Source organism: Acomys russatus, chromosome 20 (genome assembly GCF_903995435.1).
Source record: "Acomys russatus chromosome 20, mAcoRus1.1, whole genome shotgun sequence".
Lineage (NCBI taxonomy): Eukaryota > Metazoa > Chordata > Mammalia > Rodentia > Muridae > Acomys > Acomys russatus.
In genome coordinates, this window is record NC_067156.1 from 10,373,754 (window position 1) to 10,392,913 (window position 19,160).

At 44.0% G+C, this 19,160-nt stretch overlaps 1 protein-coding gene across 6 annotated transcripts in view; it reads right to left on the bottom strand.

Annotated features, from left to right (window-relative positions):
• Nucleotides 1–14,761, bottom strand: part of Trappc8 (trafficking protein particle complex subunit 8) — an 84,321-nt gene extending 69,560 nt beyond the window's left edge. For 3 of the 6 annotated variants that reach the window (XM_051163662.1, XM_051163657.1, XM_051163659.1), the window contains exons 1-2: nt 14,531–14,746; nt 2,218–2,412 (exon numbers count right to left, since the gene is read on the bottom strand). In XM_051163662.1, coding sequence (XP_051019619.1) covers nt 2,218–2,412; nt 14,531–14,687 — 352 coding nt within the window. In that variant the 5' untranslated portion in view covers nt 14,688–14,746. Of the gene's footprint in view, nt 1–2,217; nt 2,413–14,530 lie in introns of all 6 variants that reach the window. The other 3 variants (XM_051163661.1, XM_051163660.1, XM_051163663.1) reach the window with 2 other exon arrangements.
• Nucleotides 14,762–19,160: the final 4,399 nt, after the last annotated feature.

The window sequence follows — 19,160 nt, forward strand, 5'->3', positions numbered from 1 at the left end:
ACGAATAAACAAACAAACTGGGCGTTATGGTACACACCTTTAATTCCAAGACTCAAGAAGAAGAGGCAGGTAGATTACTGAGGTGCCAGCCATCTAAGGCTACATAGTGAGACAGTGTTTCAAAAAACACAGCAATGGGGTTGGGCAGATAGAAAACAGGAGAACAGGGAAGGGAATGAGAGGGGGAGGGAGGAAGGGAGGAAAGAAGAGGAGGAGTGGGGACAGGAAGAGAAGGAGTAGAGGCAGGAGGGGCAGAAGGAAGGGGTGGAAGAAGAGGGGGAGGAGGTCAGATGGAGAAGGAGAGAACAGGGAGGGGATGGAAGTAAAGGAAGAAAGAATTAATCTAGTCAAGTTCATGTTTTCAGAGATGAAACAAAGCCTTAGTAACGTACCTCAGTTCTTGATTAACTCAGGGTTTACAGTAGGAAAGGTTAACGACACTGGCGTCTGACTTCCTACCTCACTCTCACAACACTGATGACCAAACAAACAAACAAACAAAATCTCAAATTCTACCATTTCTCAGGTAAGTACCTGAAATTCTGCATCACATTAAAATAAATTGTGCAAGAAACTAATTAACCCCGTATCTAAAAATAGAAATTCTTTTGGTTGGTATATCTCAGTGGTGGGCTAGCATGTTTAAGCCCCTGGGATAAATCCCAACACCATAAAATTAAAAAAAGATAAAAACTGAGCTGGAGAGGTGGCTCAGAGGTTAAGAGCATTGGGTGCTCTTCCAGAGGTCCTGAGTTCAATTCCTAGCAACCACACCGTGACTTGCAACCATCTATATAAAAGTCTGGTGCCCTCTTCTGGCCTGAAGGTGTACATGCAGGCAGAGCACTGTATACCTAATAATAAAAAACCTTAAAATAAATTTTAAAAAGATAAAATTATGACATTAATCTATGTTGCTGTAATTGAAAGTAATGGAAAAGAAAGATATGTCAGACTAAAGCACAGTAATTCTACAGATATTTCTTTTCTTTCGTTCTTTCTTTCTTTCTTTCTTTTTTTCCCCTCCCCACCCCCAAGACAGGGTTATTTTGTGTACTCTTGGCTGTCCTGGACTCACTTTGTAGATCAGGCTGTCCTTGAATTCACATCAATCCACCTGCCTCTGCCTCCCTCTACAGATATTGCTGAGCGTGCATCTTACAGACTAAATTCCATGGTGACCTACAAGCTGCCACTACGCTCTCTGTATACAGCAGCAAGATCTGCATTATTGTTGTTGTTGTTGCTAATGAGGGGTGCACGTGTGCCACAATGCCCATGTGGAGGCCAGAGGACAAATATGTAACCACAATTCTCTGCCACATTCCCATGACTTTTGGGGTTCAAACTCCACTTGTCAGGCTTGCAATGGCAAGCATTTTATCAACTGAGCCATCTCATTGGCACAGGAAGATCTTAGCTATAGAATTAGCAAGTATAAAAGTCAGAATATCAATTGTACCAATCTTTTAAAAAATTAATCTGCTGTTGTAAAGCAGTTTTTAAGCTGTTGAGATTGCAATTAGACAATACATTTTTAATATTTTTCTCTTTAAAAATTCACCTCATGCTTCTGGGTTTGTTTGTTTGTTTCTGAAACAGGGTATCTCTGTGTCACCCTGGCTGTCCTGGACTCTGTTTCTAGACCAGGCTGTCCTTGAACTCAGAGATCTGCCTGCCTCTGCCTCCCAAATTCTGGGATTAAAGGCATGATCCGCCACCACCCAGGCAACTCTTGTATTTTTGATAAGTAAAGACTTTTGGACACTGGAAAAAAATCAGATCAAATATTAACTCATTCTACATATTTATGTATTGTTTTCCTTATCAGTCTTATCATGAAAACAGTTACTATCTAAACCAGTGTAAGGAACTTAACTATGTATCTACATCCATTTTATAAACATTTCTAGTTAACACCAAGCAAGATTAAAAGTATAACATGCTTTTCACTTAATAACAATATTAAATATTTTTAAAATCTATTATCTACTGTTAGTTTTATCATGAAACACTGATGACCCTATGTTATTTACTCCAGGTGCTAGAATAAAACAAAGAAGTTCCTGGGAACGCCTTTCAGCTCTGCTCTGTAGGCCCAGCCCCAGTACCCTTTCAGCACTGAAGTACTTGGTTGAAAGGTCTCCAAGACATAGAATTATTTTCCTAACAAAAGGAATTTTCATTTAAAAAATAATAACAACACTTGTTACATACCACTGATGTTAAGGTCATAATCTCCCGCTGTAATCACATTAGCGACTAATCCTTCTGCAGGCTGGCAGCCAGAAACGACATCATTCAAAAGCTTCCCAATGGCTCCCGGCTGAGGTGGTTGGGTGACAATGTTGCTTACTGCTATCTTCAAATTTTTAATTATATGCAGTTGATTATTGGGATCTCTCATGTGAACTTTTAAGAAAGAGAAAGAAATTTTAAATTAACTCAGTATAACGCATCCTAAACTAAAATTGGGTTAATGGTTTTCAAACACAAAAGAAACTCAAATCAGAAACTAAGAACTAAAAGAATAATCTTCCAGAATACAACTGGTTTACATTTTCCTTTACAAATAAAAATACCTATTAATCATAAACTTCTTAGCAAGGCGGTGATGGTGCATGTCTTTAATGCCAGTACTTGGGAGGCAGAGGCAGGAGGATTGCTGTGAGTTCGAGGCCAGCCTAGTCTACAAAGAGAGTCCAGGACAGTCAAGGCTACAGAGAAACCCTGTCTTGAAAAACCAAAAACCAAACCAAAACAGTTCATCCAGATGTAAAGCACATACCTATAACCCCAGCATTCTGAAGGCATAAGCAGGAGGATTATTTTGAATTCCAAGGCAGCTTGGTCTACATGCCATGTTCCAAACAAGCCAGGGCTACATAGTGAAGGACAGATTTCAGAAGTAGAAAAGATTATAAAAAATTAAAATATGGCCAGGCATGGTGGCACATGCCTTTAATCCCAGCACTCAGGAGGTAGAGGCAGGCAGATCGCTGAGCTACACAGAGAAACCCTGTCTCAAAAAAAAACAAAAACAAAAAACACTATGGGCTAGAGAGATGGCTCAGTGGTTAAGAGTGCCACCTGCTCTTCCAAAGGTCCTGAGTTCAATCCCCAGCAACCACATGGTGGCTCACAACCAACTGTAATGTGATCTGATGCCCTCTTCTGGCCTACAGGTGTACATGCAGGCAGAGCACTGTATATGATAATAAATAAATAAATCTTTATTTTAAAAAAAAAATTCCTTATTCCTGAATCAAGCACTCACGCATCTCAGTCTTGAGTAGAAAATGAGGCACCATTTCAACAACAACAAAATTAAAAATAATAATATCAAAATAGCAGATGCCATGAATAGTTGTCTCATTTTGTAGTCTGGGCTGGCTTTGAACTTATAACAAGGCATCCCTCTGAACTGCTTCAGTACTTGAATGGCAATATGAGACAGCAGAGGCATGGTGGTGGAAACAGGAGAATCCTGGGATACTCACGGGCCAGCTAGCATGGCATATGCTGGGGTGAATAAGGAGACCCTAGCTCAAACAAGGTGGAAGGCACAGACAGACACCCGAGATGTTCCTCTGCATACAAACACACCGTGAGCACACTTTTCACATGTATACACACAAGGAATTAAAAAGATGACAAGCTTTGCATTTTCTAGCTGAATAGTGAAGATGAATGTTTACTGTTTTCTCCGCATTTGTCTGTGATTGTTGTTTTCTCATTTAAATATACACAAACCTCTCTCAACAATTAAAACTTCCCATGGAACATGGTATGTAAACCAAGCTGCCTTGGAACTCAAAATAATCCTCCTGCTTATGCCTTCAGAATGCTGGGATTATAGGTGTAATTATGACACAAAAAAGGGAAAGGGAAAAGGAAGGGAAAGAGAAAAATAAAGGAAAAGAGAACAGCCAGAGTGCTACAATGGCATACCTCTGAAATCTTTAGGAACATACTTTGCGTGTATTTTCCTTAAGGTTGTCCCATAATTGTCAAATACTATAAGCAACCAAATATGTAGCACACCTTTCTTTGAGGGTTGGGAGCAGTGCTATGCATGCTTCCACTGTATATGCACGCATTTCAAATCCTCTGAGATGAACTACCTAGTTACATCACCATAGCAGCAGCTGTGATGATTCAGACTATCAATGTGGCAGGCTCTAGCGTCACCAGGAGACACACCTAAGTGTGCTTTACAAGGAGGTTCTGGCTTGGATTGAGAAGTGAGAGGACTCACCGTGAGAGGACTCACCCTGAATTAAAGAGAAAGAGAGCTGAGCATCCCCACCCATCTCTTAGGTGACTGGAAATGTGAGGTGACCAGCCAGCCTCCATCCAGTTCCAGCTGTCATGTCTTCCCATAATGCACTACACTCTCAAACTGTCAGCCATAATAAAATTTTCCTCCTCTAAGATGGTTTTTGTTGTTTGTTGGCCACTGGCCCAGGAAGGTAGGAGGAGCAGAAGGCGAGGTGCAGAGCTTGGAAGGCCAGGAGCACAAGAGAGATCAAACACTCCGGGAACCACTTCAGGAGCTAGTCCAACTTTACTCAGGGAGAAAAGGCTGTACGTCCTTGGGGAGTGGGTGGGGCTTCCAGGATAGGTGTATATAATTGGTTGGAACCAGGCACTTTAAGGATGCTCACTTTGCATTTGGCAGCATGCTCTATCATATGAGTGGGAACACAGTACTTCATTATCCTATAGGCACAGGGAGGGGAAGCTAGCAGGGAGCTGCGTCAAGGGCCATATAACAAGTGTGGTTAGGGGCATCTGTGTCTAAAGACACTCTCCAGATGGAGTCAGGCAGAGCCGGAGGCCCTGCTGGGGAGAGGGAGTCCTACATCTACCTCCAAGCTCAGAGCAGCCATGCGGACTGGAAGGACTGCAACCTCAAACAACAGGGTCCTTCCAACAGTTCCTATCAGGTATTCTGTCACAGTAATTAAGAAAGTAACTAATACGAAACTGACAGCAGAAGTGGAACTTGGGATAAACCTGACCATGCTAGCGTTAGGCCTTTGAGACTCTTCACAGGAAGAATATCAAAGGGCTTAGAACTTTGGGCTTTAAAAAACCCTAGATGTTGTAAAGGGAGTTTAACAGGCCATTCTGGTGGGAATTTGGGGAATGAGATTCACAAGAAAGTGTAACAGTGGAGGCCTTGCTTTGGGGTTTCAAAGAGGAAGGACTCCACTGGGAACTAGGTTAAGAAGCCATTCCAGTTATATTCTGACAAAGAATCTGCCTATAGCCTGAGAACTTCAGTGAGGCCAAATTCAAAGGTGATGACTAATTTGGTTGGCTGAGAAAAAAAAATTTTTTTAATTTTTTATTAATTTATTCTTGTTACATCTCAATGGTTATCCCATCCCTGGCTGAGAAAATTTTAAGCCAGACAGTACCCAGGCTGTGTCTGGATTACTACTTACTGTTTTTATCCAGGTCTATAGTAAGAGAGAACAAGTGGAGCAAAATAGGAAAAGGTGCTATTTGTTAGGAAAGGGAGCTTAAAGCTGAATACAGGAAGCAGCAAGATGATTTGGCAAGTAAGGGCATTTCCTGCCAAGCCTGAGACTGGAGTTTGATCCCTGGATCCTACATGTTGGATCCACCTACACCTGCACGCACTCATGCACGCACGTAAAATCCAAAGTTGTAGATAAGCCATGCTGGTGAGAAAGGAGATGTAATCATTTCTTTAAAGGCACTATTCTAGATAAACCTGAGCTGAAACAACAGGAAAAGTGCCCAGAGTGTGAGACTCCAATCTCTCAGTACTATATCTTGAGAAAATCCAAATTCCCTTAAAGAAGTCTAAGCAATGCTACTGAAAAGGTGCCCTGCTCAAAAACAACTATAAGGAAAATTATCTCCCCAGAGTCATCTTGAAAGGCAGAGAACAGTTCAACTGTGGTCCGGGGCCTAAGTACATCTACCTCAAGCTGGCAACACCTGGCATCATACACATGGTACTAGTTGTTTGTTTGGTTGGTTTTTGTTTGTTTGTTTGTTTGTTTGTTGTTATTGTTGTTGTTGTTGATGTTTGAGACAGAGTTTCTCTGTATAGCCTTGGCTGTTCTGAACTTGCTCTGTAGACCAGGCTGGCCTCGAACTCACAGAGATCAGCCTGTCTCCGCAGTGCTTGGATTAAAGGTGTGTGCCATCACCACCCTCTGGCCATAGTACTAGTTTCATAGGTATAGGAATTGCAAGTGTCAAGGAGCATAGAAGGCTATGGCAAGGTTCTAAAATGCCTCTGAGGCAGGGTAATATGTGACAGGGTTGGACTCCCTGCTAAGAGAGCCTAAGAGATCATTGTGTAAAGTGGGGTAAGTGAAAGCATAAGCTGCACTGAGAGATCCTGGCATGACACAAAAAGGCCAGGGCAATGGAACATCTGCTGAGGAAAGCTACAGGAATGGATTGAACCCACTTTGAGAGACTGTATGTCTGCAGGTGGCAGACCAGGAAGGGTGGGGCTACGCAAGCCACCTGGAGCACAGGGCCAGACACCCAACAAAGACCATATGATGTGATGTTTGTCCTGCTGAGTTTCAGTCCGGCATCAGTCCAAACTGTCCTAGATATACTCTCATTCCTCCTTTTATAAAAATGAGAGTGTTCATTTTGTATCATCCCATATTGGAAGTATGTAATGTGTTGGGGTTTCCCCCCATTTTAAAATAGGGGTTTATGTGAAGACACCAGCAGAGTTTCAGAAGAAACTTTGCATTTAACTTCAGAATAAAGACTTTTAAACTTTGAATGTAGAAGGTTCGGCTTTAAAATGGTATGTTTGGGGAGCTGAAGGGATAGCTCAGTGGTTAAGAGCACTAGCTGTTCTTCCAGAGGACTTGAGTTTTATTCTCAGCATCCATGTGGAGACCCACAACCATCTATAACCCCAGTGCCAGGGGATCAGCCAGCCTCACTGATCCCTGAGGGTACTGTATGCACCTATATGTGCATAGACAAAATTACATGCCTTTAGTACCTGCACTTGGAAGCAGAGGCAGGCGGATTGCTGTAAGTTCGAGGCCAGCATGGTGTACAAAGCAAGTTCAGAACAGCCAAGGCTACACAGAGGAGAAACCCTGGCTTCAAAAAAAAAACAAGGTTTGGTCCCTGAATATCAAAAAAAGAAAAGAAAAGAAAGAAAGAAGTTTAGAACTCAAATATATTTAACCTAAAAAATGATTATGATGGTTATAACAAAAAAGAAAAGTGAGGTGGTACACATCTAAAATGATACAATAAAATAGTATTTTAAATTATTTTTTAAGGTTATTTACTTATTGTATATGAGTGCTTTATCTGCAGAAGAGGGCATCACATTATAGATGGTTGTGAGCCATGTGGTTGCTAGAAATTGAGCTCAGGACCTCTGGAAGAGCAGACAGCACTCTTAACCCTGAGCTATCTCTCCAGCTCCCTATTTAAAATTATTAGAGAACTACCATTAAACAAACAGTAAGGTATGATTAACTCTTTGAAATAGATGGCCAAAGGTGTGCATGGCCACCACGCCCTTAATCCCAGCACTAGGGAGGCAGAGGCAGGCGGATCTCTGTGAGTTCATGGCCAACCTGGTCTACAAATTGAGTCCAGGACAGCCAAAGCTACACAGAGAACCCCTGTCTTGAAAAACAAAAACAACAACAACAAAAGAAAGTAGACAGCTAAGGAGTAAGAGTAAAATACAATAAAAACCAAAGTACAGTAAAAAACAAATCTGTATATGACAAAACAACCAAATGAGAACAAAAAAAAAAAAAGGACAAAAAGCAAACAACCCCATATATAGACACAAAGACATGCATTCTCATACACAGGAATCCCGTAAAAAAAAAAAAAAAAAAAAAAAAAAAAAAACAAAGCTGAAAGTCATAATATATATGTAAAAGAAGAAGAAGAAGAAGAAGAAGAAGAAGAAGAAGAAGAAGAAGAAGAAGAAGAAGAAGAAGAAGAAGAAGAAGCCGCCGCCTTCTCCTTGACTTCTCAGCATGAGACAAAACCCCCACGGATGCTGCAGAGTTGTTTGTACTATGGCTCCAACATCTTTACAGGAGAAGACATGCATTCTCGAGCGTCACAGTGTCCCAGCTCAGTTTTCAGCACCACAGAAAACAAGTATTAGAATCACAAGATGTGTGAACGGTGAAGAAAACTTGGATGGACCACACATCAATAATATATACAAAACCATTTAGTTGTGCTTTATTGGTATTTTCAGTGCATGTAATTTTTCTTAGGTTTTTTGTTTGTTTGTTTGTTTTTGTTTTTCAAGGCAGGGTTTTTCTGTGTGGCCTTGGCTGTTCACGACTTGCTTTTATAGACCAGGCTGGCCTCAAACTCACAGCGATCCGCCTGCCTCTGCCTCTCAAGTGCTGGGATTAAAGGCGTGCACCACCACCACCTGGCTTTTTCTTAGGTTTTAAAAACATGCAAGGAACCCTAAATGGCTCTCTATAATCTGATTACATGCATATAAAGCCTAAACTCAAGGCTTTACAAAGCCTGCCTATACAAAGGTCCTATACAAAAACAGTACTCAAATTTCTTCTAGCACCCTTCTTTTTGGGCTTTTTGTTGTTTTTTTGTTTTGGTTGGTTTTGGTTTTCGAGACAGAATTGCTCTGTGTTAACAGCCCTGGCTATCCTAGAACTAGCTCTGTAGACCAGGCTGGCCTCAAACTCAGAGAGATCCACCTACCTCTGCCTCCAGAGTGCTTTTTTAATTTATTTCTAAACTATGTGTGTTTCTAATGAAATCTAAAGATAAGTCTACTTGACACTGTACAAAGCCAAATTTGATCTCAGAAGTCAGGGCAAATCAAACAAACCTGCAGGCCACAAATAAAATCTAGTCTTTCTTGTTTGTTTGTTTACATTCCTTTGTCTGTAATGTAGGCTACAGAACAGAGATGGTTCAGTAAGGCCTCTGGCTGTTCTTCCAGGGGACTAGGATTCAATTCCCAGCACTAACAGGGTGGCTAACAGAGCCTGTATCTCCAGTTTCAAAGGCTCCAAACCCTTTTCTGACCTCTGCTGCCAACAAATGCATGTGGTGCACAGACAGATATGCTGGCAAAAAAAAAAAAAAAAAAAAAAAAACAACTCATATTCATAAATAAAAATACATAAATCAGCCGGGCGTGGGTGGCGCACGCCTTTAATCCCAGCACTTGGGAGGCAGAGGCAGGTGGATCGCTGTGAGTTCGAGGCCAGCCTGGTCTACAAAGTGAGTCCAGGATGACCAAGGCTACACAGAGAAACCCTGTCTCAAAAAACCAAAAAAAAAAACAAAAACAAAAACAAAAAATACATAAATCTTTAAAAAAATAAAATTTAGAACCAGGTGTGATAGCACAAGCATTTTTTAATTCCAGCACTTGGGAAGCAGAGGCAGGCAAATCTCTGCGTTCTGAGGCCAACCTGGTCTACAAAGTGAGTCCAGGACAGTCAAGGCTACACAGAGAAACCCTGTCTCAGAAAAAAAATAATAAATCCAAAGTATTATTTACCAACAACAACAAAAATAAGGTGAAGTGTTTTGCCAAATTTTTAAACATAATATTTTCCATTAACTGAGAATTTCATATTTATATAGTTCACATTTATATTTCATATTTTATTATACTCAAGCCTTCCACCCCCCTCAGCCCCTCCCACATGTGCCCCAAGCCTCCTCACAACTTCATGTTCTACCAAATTTTTTATGTGGACACTGTAGTCTATATCTCAGTCACCTTTGAACTTTTTCTTTTTTGAGTACTGCAGGCTGGCATCAAGCAAGCACCCCTCCTGACTTAGCCTCTAAAGCAACAGGACATGTATCATGACTGCTTAAAGTTTTAAAATACTCATACTAACTTAGGAAACTTTATAAACTACAAACTCAGTGATCTGGCAATGCAGCCTTTCTCAAGAACTCAGCTACCTCATATTTACCACTAGAAACAAAATCTAAAAGCCCCTTCGTGAAACTCCAGTTTCTCCCCTCCCAGGCATCTCCTTTGCATTCTGTACCCCCAGAAGACAGCTTTCCCGCTGCTCTCCCCTAACCACTAGACTAGAATGCATACCTTCTGACCTAACCATTCCATGGCAGTCTTTTCTTCCCCCGGCCTCCCCCTCCCCCCCCCCCACGGACACAGGGTTTCTCTGTGTAGCCTTGACTGTCCTGGATTCGCTCTGTAGACCAGGCTGACCTCGAACTCACAGAGATCCACCTGTTTCTGCCTCCCAAGTGCTGGGATTAAAGGCGTGGGCCACCACCGCCCGACTTCCATGGCAGTCTTAACTGCAAACCTGACAAAATCTGCAATCACTGAACGCTGGGCATGCCACTGCAGGGCTACCTTGAGTGTGATGGCTACCCAGCTGTAGAGGGAACTAGCTCCTTCAAAGATCCAGGACTGTATAAACAGGAAGAGAACCAGCTCTAATTTGCCGTCATCCTGTTGTTGCTCGACTGTGGATGCAATGTGACCAGATGCTTCAGGGTCCTGCTGATTTCACTGCCCTAATGGACTATACTTTCAGTGTGAGCTAAAATAAAGCCCTTCTCTCTTTGCGCTGCTCTTGTCACTGTCTCATCACAGGAACAAGGGGACCTAGGACACCATTCTACCCTCACTCCTGAATAAGCAGTGACGGCTTTTCCCTTTCTACCATCTGTCAACCACCTCACTGTACCACTTCCTCATCTTTCCCAGGCAGCAAAGGGAAAGGGAAGTGATAGTTCACTGCACTGTCCAATGAAAGCTGTGCCACCTCAGAAGGCTTACTGAGTCCTTAAAAAGGCACCTACTTACAAAGAAGGATATTTAAGTGTAAAAACACTGAATTTCAAAATCTTTGCAATAAAAAGGAATGCAGAACCTCCCAATTTTATCTTTTATATTGGATATCTATTAAAATAAATTTTAGAAATATATGGGTTAAATAAGTTATAGTACTAGAACTAATCCTACCAATGTGGAGAATATACCCAAGTGGAAAAAATATAGTCCAAGAGGTCCCAAGTTCAATTTTCAGCATAAGAAAGACAAAGACAAAGACATTTTCATTTGCTATTTGATTTCTTTATATATTTTATTGTTCCTGCCAAAATTTAACAGCATATATGAGGCCTGACATGGTGGCACATGTTTGTAATCCTAAAATTTAGAACATAGAGGCAGGAACATTAGGAATTCAAGGCCAGCTTGGGTTACATGAGACCTTGGTCTCCAGTATAAATAAGTAATTTTACGCACTTCCAAAAGACGATTGATGATTCAGATCACAATATATTGAGTGACACTACCTGTTTTTAAATCTTTCCTAGGTATAAAGCTGTAGATAAGCATCTCTGTACCTCAGAGTCCTCAGCTACATTAAAACGGCAATAATGGCTAGGTAGTGGCACATTTTTAATCCTGGCACATAGCAAGCTGGAGTAGGAGAATCACTGTGGGCTAGAGGTCAGCCTGGGCTACACAGTGAGTTTAAGGCCAGCCTGAGCTACATACCGATCCTGTCCCAAAATAACAACAATAATAATAAATAAATGGCACCCCAACAAAAGACTCAGTAACTAAAAGAAAAGCTACATGGAAGCCGGGTATGGTGGCGCGCGCCTTTCATGCCAGCACTGGAGAGGCAGAGGCAGACAGATCACTGTGAATTCGATGCCAGCCTGGTCTACAACGCAAGTCCAGGACAGCCAAGGTTAACACAGAGAGAACCTGTCTCGGAAAAAAAGAAAGAGAGAGAGAGAGAGAGAGAGAGAGAGAGAGAGAGAGAGAGAGAGAGAGAGAGAAGCTACATGAAACACCCTGAAGTATTAGCATTACTTCTTTTTCTTGAGTTTCCTTCCCCCAACCCCCACCCCAAAACAGGGTTTCTCTGTGTGGCCTTGCCTATCCTAGATTCATTCTGTAGACCAGGCTGGCCTCAAACTCAGATATCCACTTGTCTCTGCCTCCCTGAGTACTGGTATTACAGGCGTGCACCACTGCACCCAGCTTGTTTCTTTTTCTTAACACAACAGGAAAGTGCACAGGCAAAGTCACACCAACTTCACAGATGTTCATTTTCTAAGAATGTGAGACTGTGGAGGGGCTAGGGACGCAGCTCAAGGAGACAGCTCTTGTTTAGCAAGTGTAGAACTGTGCATTTGAACCTCAGTATGGGAGATGAGGAAACATTTAAGGCTATAAACTGAAACAAGGCATGGTGATACACTCAGAAGGCTGAGGCAAGAGCGTCTCAGTGTTAAAGCTAGACTGGGCTAGAAGGAGACACAGCGGTCAATCTAAGCTAATACTCGGACCTATCAACCCCAATCCCAAAAGAATTACAAATTCTTTTGCAGTTATTCATAGGAACTCTAGAGCAACGGTTCTCAACCTGTGGGGTGCAACCGCTCTGGGGGAATCACATATCACACATCCTGATTCATAACAGTGGCAAAATTATACTTATGAAGTAGCAACAAAATAATTTTCTGGTTGGGGTCAGCATACCAGGAGGAACTGTATTATAGAGTGAAAGCATCAGGAAGGCTGAGAACCACTGTTCTAAAGCCTGAAAAGACTTCAGTAGTGAAGAAAACAGGCCGAAGAGTTGAAGAGAATCCAAGATTCTCGAAGTTTGGGTTAGCCAGGTGTGGTAGTGCATGGACTTGGGGGAGGTCCATAGAGTGCCCTGTCCCCTCTTCCTACCCATCTCCTTGCCCCCCACAGGTGGATCTAGTTCAAAGCCAGCCTGGTCTATACAGTAAGCTCCAGGACAACCAGGATTACACAGATCCTGTCTTCAAAACCCGATTCTTTTTCACTGTTTTATGTGTAGGTATACTACAGCTGTGCACTGCATTGCCTGTGGACAGGGCTGTGCAAGAACGACACTGTTAGACCCTCCGGGACTGGAGCTGCCAGCTGCCAAGCAAGGACACAACCGTGGTCCTCTGCAGAGCAAGTGCTTCAACCACTGCACATCTCTTTCTGTCCCACTAAGTTTGGAGTTTTAGACAGCTCTTTCTTTTTTTTTTTTTTTTTTTTTTTTTTTTTTTTTTTTTTGTTTTTCGAGACAGGGTTTCTCTGTGTAGACCTGGCTGTCCTGGACTCACTTTGTAGACCAGGCTGGCCTCGAACTCACAGCGATCCGCCTGCCTCTGCCTCCCGAGTGCTGGGATTAAAGGCGTGCGCCACCACGCCCGGCTTAGACAGCTCTTTCTTAACTGCGAAGGGAAACTTACAAAGCAGCCAGCCTCCAAACGACTGCCCAGGCATGTAAACACATGAACCAACAGTAAAGCACTATTGTTTTGTGGATAAACACCCTAACCAAATAAATACCACAGTCATTTGATGAACAAATTTGTAAGAGAACCTTTCTTGCTTAACAGTATGTAAATTTCCAAGGAACTTTACCTGCCCTTTTTTTTTTTTGGATAGGTTCTGTTTGAAAGACAGCAGTTAAAGCATACTTCAGCATATACTTAAATAAAAATTTTTAACCTTTTTTTGCCTTGGATTTCTCCCAGAGCTAGAGTTACAGGAAGTTCTGAGCCACCACACACGGGTGCTGGGACAAAACAAATAATTATTAAACATGAATACATTATGATCAATTATCAATAAGAAAAAAGCAAAATGTTTGAACTGACCTAGTCCTATAGATCTAGATAACTTGACGTATCTACATTGTTAACTACAATTTATCCTTTGTCATTTTTTTCTTAACTTTAAACTTTTTATTTTATTTTATTTTTTTCTTTAGATGGGGTCTTATATCCCTGGCTAGCCTGGAACACGCTACATAAGCTGGAAAAGAGTTAAACTTCTTGCCTCTGCCTCTGAGTGCTGGGATCACAGGTGTGCACAGGTTACATGGTGCTGAGAATCCAACGGATGGCTGCTTCCAGCATGCTAGGCAGGCACTTTACCAACTGGGCTCATCAACAGCGCCCATCCTTTATTATTCATGTAGTACTTTTTGCTTGCTTTCTTGAGACTGGGCAAACTGCTGTCTAGCTAAGAACTCCTTTGAATGGTCAAAAGGAAACAAAAGTCAATAACCTAATAGAAGTTCAGACAGAGGTGAACCTCAACGCTAGATGAATGTCATGAACCAGATAACTTTGAAAGACATATGTAATGCTCAATGGGAGGGGACGTGACAGATCGTCACGATGGCACTCCGTTTTGGAGGATGCATCTTTCTACTTTAACTGTCTAGTAATTGCCCAAATTCTGTTCGGTGACCGCTAAAGGCAGTCTCGACTCCCTTGGGTCGGGACTCCGGTTTTTCTTCGCGACTTAATGACCCGGTTCGTCCAAGGAAGAAAAAGAGCCTAGAAACCCGGGCGGTGGAGGAGCGCGCGGTCTTGACAGACGACGCTCGCAGCCCCTAGTCAGTCGGGCCGCCGCCCCTCTTGTCTTTTACTTGCTCCCAACTTCCTTCTCTCGGCCGCGGCTTGGCTTCAGCCCGGGGGAACGAGGAAGGGCACCACGTACCTTCGGAAGTGAGGCGAGAGAAGGGCTTGAGCAGCTCGGCGAAGCTCAGGTGGTTGAGCCGGGTGAGCCGCTCGGCTTCGTCGCTGCACAGCGCGGCGACGCAGGGGACGAAGGAGTCCGGGATGAGCTCCTGCACCGACTGCACGCACTGGGCCATGGCCGCGGCCGGGAGCACGGCCTCCGCCCCGCCTCGGAGCCGAGCTTGCCGCAGCCGCCGCCGCCGCCGCCACCGCCTGCCCGGCCGGGCGCGGCCCCACTCCGGAGGCTGCAGCCGACTGCGCGTAGCCGCCGCCGCCTCGTCTTTTCGGGGCCTGGGCCCGTCCCTGCCTCCGCTCAGCACTCCCCGAGGCTTTGCATTCCCTCCCTGGCAGGTGGGGACGCCGACGACCGCCGCTCAGTCCTCCCTCCGGCAAAGCCTTGGTCACTGTCCGACAGGAACCGCCATGTTGGGCCGAACCCTGACCCGCCGGCAGTACTTCTCCCGGCAGGCCCTGCGAGCGCCCCTCATGTGACTGTGTCAAAGACGCGCAGGGGCGGGACCGGAGCGGATGACTGGGGCAACCCGGAGCGACGGAAGCCTGTTGGAGGATTGGAACCGGAAATACTGTGACGACTGGGTTCCCATGGTTGGGTCTGGGCGGGTCATGAGATGGGTGGGCGTGGCCGAACGGGCTTGGCCAAGTTCTGTGGCTGGTGGGTACCAGGCAACTCTCTGTCAAGGTGATAGTTGTTCTGGCAGACCTGACCTTCTTGATGTCCCCAAAGAGCCCATCAGCCTGGAGTAAGAAACTGATTTAACTCGCGCTACTTTCTAACGGCTCGCTCCGCCTTTCCCTTTCTAGGCGACAACTGCTCGAGGGACTAGAGGTGCCTAGGGGGTTCCCTCTGCAGGTTCCCAGGACAGACTGCGTATCTTCTGAGCATCGTCCTGCTTTTAGAAGAGGACTGCCATGTATGTTCTCAACCACCGAGCAGGAAAGTGTGCTGTTGAAGGTGCTTTAGTTAGCATGGAGTGTGAGGGGGGACAGCATTTTTCTGGATCTCTGGGAACCGATGTGTTTTGTTTTTCAAGACGCATCCTAGGATGTTGTGCGCTTGTCTCTCATACATGAAGTTCTGGCTCGCTGGATGTCTTGGAGCTCCTGGTTCGGTCTCCCAAGTGCTGGGATTACTTACAGGCCTGTGCCACACACACACACACACACACACACACACACACACACACACACACACACACGGCTCTGCTCCTCCCCCTCCTTTTCTTTTTTAGAGTATTTACTTCACAGCGGTGGAGAAGCCAGTACTTATACACTGTGTGGCTGGCCATTCTTGCATATTTCAGACTTGTCAGCCCCATAATAACATAGCTGACAGGGAAATACCAGAGGCTTGCCACAGGCAGAATAGAAAACAGAGAGTTTTACAGGACCAGAGACTGGGCCCTAGAGCTGGCCATTAGTAGAGGCATGTGGATCTCTGTGAGTATGAGATCACCCTGGAAAATGGAACAAGTTACAAGCAGTCAGGACTCTATGCAGTGAGACCCTGTCTTAAGAAAAAAAGGGGGGGGGATGGTATTTTCTCCCTATCCTGCTTAGCTCGTGGCAAAGTGTTATTGGGACTGTTGAACTTAAAAGAGATGACATTACGGTGGGCACCTCAACACTTCAAATGCAGAGTCCAACTATGTATCCTTAGCTGGCCTGGAACTTGCTTTGTAGACCCAACTGCCCTCATACTCAAGAGATCTGCTTGCCTCTGAGTGCCGGGATTAAAGGTGTGTGCCACCGTACCCAATGGTTGCAGATTTTTAAATCAAGAGTGTTGTAACTTCAAAACAGAAATTAACTGGATGTGGTGGCCCACACCTTTAACCCCAGCACTCAGGAGGCAGAAGCAGGTGGATCTGTGTGAGGCCTGGTCTACAAAAAATTCTAGGACAGCCAGGATCAACCATTACACAGAGAAACCTTGACTGGGAGATGGGGATGGGGGGTTGGTCCTAGTTAATGGGGCTGGAGAGATAGCCCAGTGTTAAGAACTATTACTGCTTTTTCAAAGGAGTTCAATTCCCAGCACCCACATCAGGTGGCCCACAACTAACAGTAACTCCAGTTCCAGGGGACTAGGCACTCTCTTCTGACTTTAAGGGCACCTGTAATTATGTGTACACACCCCACATAGGCAAACACGTGTACATATAAATAAAATGTCTTAAAAAAAAAAAAACAAGTTAAAATCAGACATGCTGACACGTGACAGTAATTCCACCCAAGTAATTCCAGGCTGGAATTGTTAGGTGTGGTGGTACACACCACAGTGCCGGAAGTAAGGAGGCAGAAGCAGGTGGGATCTACATGAGTTCAAGGCCAGCCTGAACTACAAATTGAGTTTCAGTACAGCCAGGGCTACACAGAGAAACCCTGTCTTAAAAGCAGGAAAAAAAAAAATCCAGGCTGAAACAAGATTGTCAGCCTGAGCTATACAATGAGATCCTATCTGGGCGAAAAGTGTAGATTGGGCATAGTAGGACATGCCTGTCATCCTAGCACTGGAAAAGTGAAGGCAGACAGATGTTCAGTGTCAGCTACATAGCAAGTTTCAGGTAGTCTAGAATACATGAGACTCCGTACTAAACAACAGCATCAAAAAGTGTATCCCAACAGCTGGGAGACAGAAGCAGGAACATCAACACAAGTTCAAGTCTAGCCCAGTTTACAAAGTGAGTCCAAAACTGTCAAGGCTACATAGAGAAACCCTGTATCGGAAAAACAAAGAAACAAAAAACCAAAAGGTAGCCAGGTGTGATGGCCCGCGCCTTTAATCCCACCACTCAGGGAGGTGGAGGCAGACGGATTGGGTTGCTGTGAGTTTGACGCCAGCCTGGTCTACAAAGTGAGTCTAGGACAGCCAAAGCTATAGAGAAACTCTGTCTCGAAAAACAACAAACAAACAAACAAAACAAAATGTAAACCAGAAGGTAAGGTTCTACCAGCTTAAACAACATACAGGTAGAGGAGAGCTATGGCTCACAGAAAAGGAGGGTGTGCTACACGCATAACCCCAGGCTTCCTCAGCATCTCTGCTTCCTTTTCATGCCTCCGGAATCTCTCTGCCCAGTGTGAAGCCTGCCCACATGGCCAGACCCCACACTCTCATCTTAACAAGTTCATTCCCAGCATCAGTCTGTCCCAGGGATGCTTGTGATTTATTCCACTGAGACCATTGCGTTTCCCTGAGCCACTCAGGTTCTAGGGAGGTTGGCTAATATCGACCAGGCATGGTCATAGTTCTGCAATGTTTACCAGCCATATAAAAATCACAGATCACACCGCAAACTAATCATTGGCTTCTCTATAACCATACATAGCCTTCTTTCGTAGCTGCAATTTTAAGAATGCCTTGATGCAAAATTATCCCTCTTAGTACTAAAAACAGACTCATCTTTTACCTAGAGGCAGCCATGCAGAAGTCTTTATAAGCTGGGCAGAGTGGTACACGCCTGTAATCCGAGCACTCAGGGAAGCAGAAGTAGGTGGATCGCTGTGAGTTCTAGGCCGGCCTGGTCTACAAAGCCAGTCCAGGACAGCCAAGGCTACACAGAGAAGCCCTGTCTCAAAGAACAAAAACAAAACAAAACAAAAGAAATCTTCATAGCCACCTATAACCCAGGGATCTCTGGAGATGTACTTCTTCATGTTCTATGAGCAATAACGTTCTATTTGTTTGTTTATTTCTGAGACAGGCCCAGGCTCCAATAGCATTCTATTTGTTTATTTATTTCTTTTTTTTAAATATATTTTTATTTTATGTATTTTTTTAATTTTATTAATTTATTCATATTACATCTCGATTGTTAGCCCTTCCCCTGTTTCCTCCCATTCTTCCCTCCCTCTCACTTCCCCCCTTCTCCCCTCCCCTATGTCTGTGATTGAGGGAGACCTCCTCCCCCTATATATGCTCTTGGAATATCAAGTCTCTTCTTGGTAACTTGCTATCCTTCCTCTGAGTGCCACCAGGCCTCCCCATCCAGGGGACGTGGTCAGAAAAGGGGCACCAGAGTTCGTGTGAGAGTCAGATCTCACTCTCCACTCAACGGTGGAGAATATCATGTTCGTCGGCTAGGTCTTGGTAGGGGTTTGAAGCTTACTGCCTATATTCTCCTTGGCTGGTGCCTTAGTTTGAGGAGGACCCCAGGACCCAGATCTACCTGTCATAAAGTTGTTCCTGTAGGTTTCCAGGACCCTGTGGGTCCTACTATTTCCCCATTCTTCCATGCTACTCTTGCCTAAAGTCTCAACAGGATGTCCTCCCCTCTGACCCACTTTCCTGGTAAGTAAAGTTTTTCATGAGGACGTACCCCTTGGACTAGTGTCTCGATATAAGTGAGTATATACCATTTGTCTCTTTTTGCTTCTGGGTGAACTCACTCATTATGATAATTTCTAGATCAATCCACTTGTCCACAAATTTCGGGAATTCCTTGTTTTTAATAGCTGAGTAGTATTCCATAGTGTAAATGTACCACAGTTTCTTAGTCCATTCTTCTAGTGAGGGACACTTAGGCTGTTTCCATGTTCTGGCTATTATGTATAAAGCAGCTATGAACATGGTTGAGTATATGTCCCTG